We start from the raw sequence: 4,358 nt of genomic DNA, 5'->3' as shown, positions 1-4,358 counted from the left end.
TATTACTATTATTACTATACTATTACTAATATTACTATACTATTAATATTACTATATTTACTATCATAATTATTATCAGGGGCGCCACTAGCATTTTGTTAACAGAGGTGCGACATTTTTGTATGTTGGAGGGGGTGGGGTTGGGGTGGGGGAATGGGTTCAGGTTTGGCTCTGTGTTCAATGTAAACTATCTATTTGCTTATATATCCTTCTCAGCTTGTTTTTAGAATTTTTACCTATTTTTTGTCTTATTTATCCCATATTTTATGGTAAATATTTTTATGTATTCGTTGCCTGTAAGTCCCTCGCTGAATCAGAAGTTAAAATTAGTAAAAAAAATCAAATTATAAATGATGCGCGAATTGCCAAAGAAAATGAATTATTTCTATTATTAATGAGCAATATTTGATTAAGATGGTGTACCATCCTGATCATGATAGAAGTGAGGGAGTGGGAGGGGACGAAATTAGATTTGCACCCCCCTCCCCCTAGTTGCACCACTGATTATTATCATCACTACTATTTTCATTATTATTATCACTGCTCCTATTATTATTATTATTATCATTTTTATCATTATATTATCATGATTATCAAATATTTCAGCATAAAAAAATCAGGGAAAAAATCGGGTTTTTTTCTGTTTTATTTGACGGATTTACAAAATTCGTAATTTTTCAATTTCCACCATGTAAATTGCAACAACAAAAATTAATCAGGCAAACAGATGATTTAATATTTAATTCACGTCTTTAATTTAAAACTTTGTGACAAAATTCTCCATTTATTTATTCCTAATTTGCAGGGAGCTCACAGCGCTAAAATGAAGAAATACTCCTGTTCTATCTGCAACAAACAAGTAGGGAATCTGAAGACTCACATGAGAACCCATACACTGGAGAAACCCTACCCTTGTGATCAGTGTGAGAAAAGGTGCGATCAACTATCTAATTTAAAAACGCATATTCATCTAGTGCATGGAGACACAAATGAGCGCCCGTATAAGTGTGACATCTGTGGGAATTCGTTCAGAATGAAGAATACTCTAAAACTTCACATAAAAACCCACATACAAGAGAAAAGCTTTAGCTGTATGGAATGTGATAAAGAGTTTCGAACCGAATCAAATCTTAAGAATCACATGACCACCCATTTAGGTGAAAAGAGTCATAAATGTGAGACATGCGGAAAATCATTTGCAAGAAATGACACTTTGACCATGCATGTTAGAACACACACCGGAGAAAAACCGTATCACTGTGATATTTGTGATACAAATTTCAGCACTAACAGTTATCTCATTGTTCATAAAAGAACCCACAATAATACCAGGCTATACAAATGTGATATCTGCCAAAAAGAATTTACGCAGAGCAGTCACTTACATACTCACATGAAAGGTGTTCACCTGCAGCTTAAACCATTTCCATGTAGCGTCTGCCAAAAGGGGTTTACCTCATTATCTATAGTAAAGAATCACATGAAATCCCATACTGGAGAAACATCTTGTGAATGTGCTCTGTGCGGAAAATCGTTTGCTCGGGTTCGATCATTGAAGAACCACATAAGTTCAGTACACGAAGGCAGGAAGGATTTCAAATGTAATATCTGTGAGAAACTGTTTTGCCGACAGGATGTTTTGGCAGCACATGCAAGAATTCACACAGGAGAACTTCCCTATGGATGTAAACAATGTGGAGAAAGGTTTAGAAGACTGGACTACTTAAAAGAGCATAGTGAAATCCATGTAATAGTAAAAAAAGAAAGTTAAATTTCATTATTTTCGAATAAATATTTTTTTCTGTTACGCTCAAATTATTTCTTGTTATAAAGTTACAGGGTTCTGGGTTACCCATCAAGTATGAAACTACAGACGAAGGTTAGAAATTTATTCAGTATTTTTTCTTATATTCAAGGTTCCCTTGAAAATCACTTAATAAGCCAATATAAGACTCAATAGTTAAAGAGTTACAGATCGCCACAGAGGCTCAGTCATTGTGGGTAACACTGTTCATTTCCGAAATTATTATTTCTAGCAAACGAATTTGTTTTGTCACACTGTGTGCACTGCACAATTACTGTGTTTTATGTTCACTGCAAATATCTATAAAATAAAGCTATTTTGCTCATATATCATCCTTAACTAAGCTTTCGGTGCATTCTTCTCCATGCAATTTTCTCCAGTGCACTGACCAAAGAAAAAAAGCGTTTAGTGGAACCCATATGAATACCCTGGGGATAACATAGGCTAAAAAATCAAAAATGTTTTTTAAAGATTAAAATTTGTTTCTTCAAAAATCAAAATTTTTATTTTTTTTTATTTTCAAATCTATTTTTTAAAAGTGTATTCAAAATTCAACGGGCAACGCCGGGAACTTTAAAATAACATTTTTTGTCTATTTAAAGTCTCCTTCCTATTCAAAAGTTCAATTGGTCTGACTTATAATGATACCTAGCTAGAGATAGCTGTAGAGTTTACATATTCTTATTTGTACAGATATACAATACATTTTACATACAGTACAATACGTTATACATACAGTACACATTATACATACAGTACACATTGAACAATACATTATACATACAGTACACATCAAACAATACATTATAATAATATACATACAGTACACATTAAACAAGAAGAATTATAAACATAAATACTTTTCAATCCATGACACAGGCGCGTAGGGGGCGGTTCCTCTGTGCCCCCCTAGAGCCATAGGGAGGCTCTAGTTTATTAAACAATAAACTTACATATATATTAAGATTTTTTACTTTTCTTATCAATCGACAATGTCACAATTTGTCCATTTTATGATTATTTCTCAAATTCATTCAGACGTCCTAGACCAGGTTTCCAATGAGGATATTCAAAAAACATTTATTTTTAAAAAACCACGAGTTCTTGAATTTGGAGGCTTTTGATTATTTTTTGTGAACTCTAAGGCCATACCATTCGAATGGAATGCTATTTTTAACCCGTTTTTTAATGGTTCAAAACAGCTGCATGTTTCCATAACTTCTTACCTAAATTTCTTTTTTTTTCTTATTTTAACCCATGGATTGAAAAATCTTCCTCAGTAATATGTATAATGTAGATGCAAACATTACCCACTGGGCATATTTATTGGTTAAGGAAATTTAAATTTAAAGAAAAAACGGAAATTTAAGAATATTTCTATCAGCAATGTTTTGGGACATCTTTTCTCTCACAAAGCGCCACAAATACAGAATAAGGTATCGTGAAAAAGCTTTAAATAACACTGTCTCCAGTGTAATCTAGTTATAATGTAATATAATATGATAAAAAATAAAAAATATATTTTTAAAAGTTTTTGCTCTTTTACTACTAGACTGGTATGATTGGTAATTATGGTCAGATGACTAGTCTAATAGTCAGCCTTCAGGTAGAGAAATATAGATTTTAAAATTTATTTTTCTTAATACCGGTTTTTAGGGGGATGCACATCAACCTTTAGGGTGGTGCACAAAAAAGGGTGCATCCCCCTAAGCTAAACTTCCACTACGCCCCTGCCATGACACCTCAAAGCTAGGCTGGGCTACGGAAAGAACGGAAAATAAAAAAAACGAGCGAATGTGTTTCAAAAGATCGGTGTAAATTTGCTGTTTCAAATTGCATGAAATTTACAAAAACGAAGAAAAGATTATTTTTTTTATGTTTTTTTTTTTACATGTTTTGATGTTTACGATTTCTAATATATCTTCCGAACGTTGTTAACGTTTAGTTCTTTGCTATTAGAGTTGGTGACAACCATAGATTAATTAACAATAAGAGATAAAACACTAGATGTCGTTTTTTTAGATTAAGGGGATTTCCGCTCACAATATCCCTGAGATAGAAGCAGGCGCGTACACAGGATTTTAGCCAGGGGGGGGGCGGAGCGCGAATTTTTTTTTAGCCCCCCTGCCTGATGTTTGCCCCCACCCCCCCTGGAATTGTTTCGTTCAAAAAGTCAATTAACACCATAAAAATACACCAAAAAGACTACATTTTTGGGTGTTACTAACCTTATAGAGTCTAAAAATTATTCCTTTGCTCGAAAAACTAACTTATCTTTTTAACTTTATAAATTTATCACTTAACTTAATCACAGCTAACTAAATCAATAATCACAGCATCATTAAAAAATTATATTTTCACTAATAAACGAAATTTTTTTCTGAAATTTTTAGATAGAATTTACTCAATCTACATATTCACTAACTCTATTAAGCTTAAATTTTCTGGGATATGCTTGCTCAAACATTTCAATGATTTTCTCAGTAGAGAGCTAAGACAGCCTTGTAGGGCGAAACGCCATAAGTGCAAGATCGTTAAGTCTGCTCTCCGTAAT

The 4,358-nt window shown here is 33.0% G+C and overlaps 1 protein-coding gene across 1 annotated transcript in view; it reads left to right on the top strand.

Annotated features, from left to right (window-relative positions):
• LOC111698926 (zinc finger protein 234) overlaps positions 1-1,807 on the top strand; it is a 3,027-nt gene extending 1,220 nt beyond the window's left edge. Inside the window, exon 2 of the mRNA XM_023469403.1 lies at positions 806-1,807. Coding sequence (XP_023325171.1) covers positions 824-1,771 — 948 coding nt within the window. The 5' untranslated portion in view covers positions 806-823 and the 3' untranslated portion in view covers positions 1,772-1,807. The remainder of the gene's footprint in view (positions 1-805) is intronic.
• Positions 1,808-4,358: the final 2,551 nt, after the last annotated feature.

This window comes from Eurytemora carolleeae, unplaced genomic scaffold (assembly GCF_000591075.1).
Source record: "Eurytemora carolleeae unplaced genomic scaffold, Eaff_2.0 scaffold41, whole genome shotgun sequence".
Lineage (NCBI taxonomy): Eukaryota > Metazoa > Arthropoda > Copepoda > Calanoida > Temoridae > Eurytemora > Eurytemora carolleeae.
Note: the sequence above shows the minus strand (reverse complement) of the source record. Positions and strands in the feature narration are given on the sequence as shown.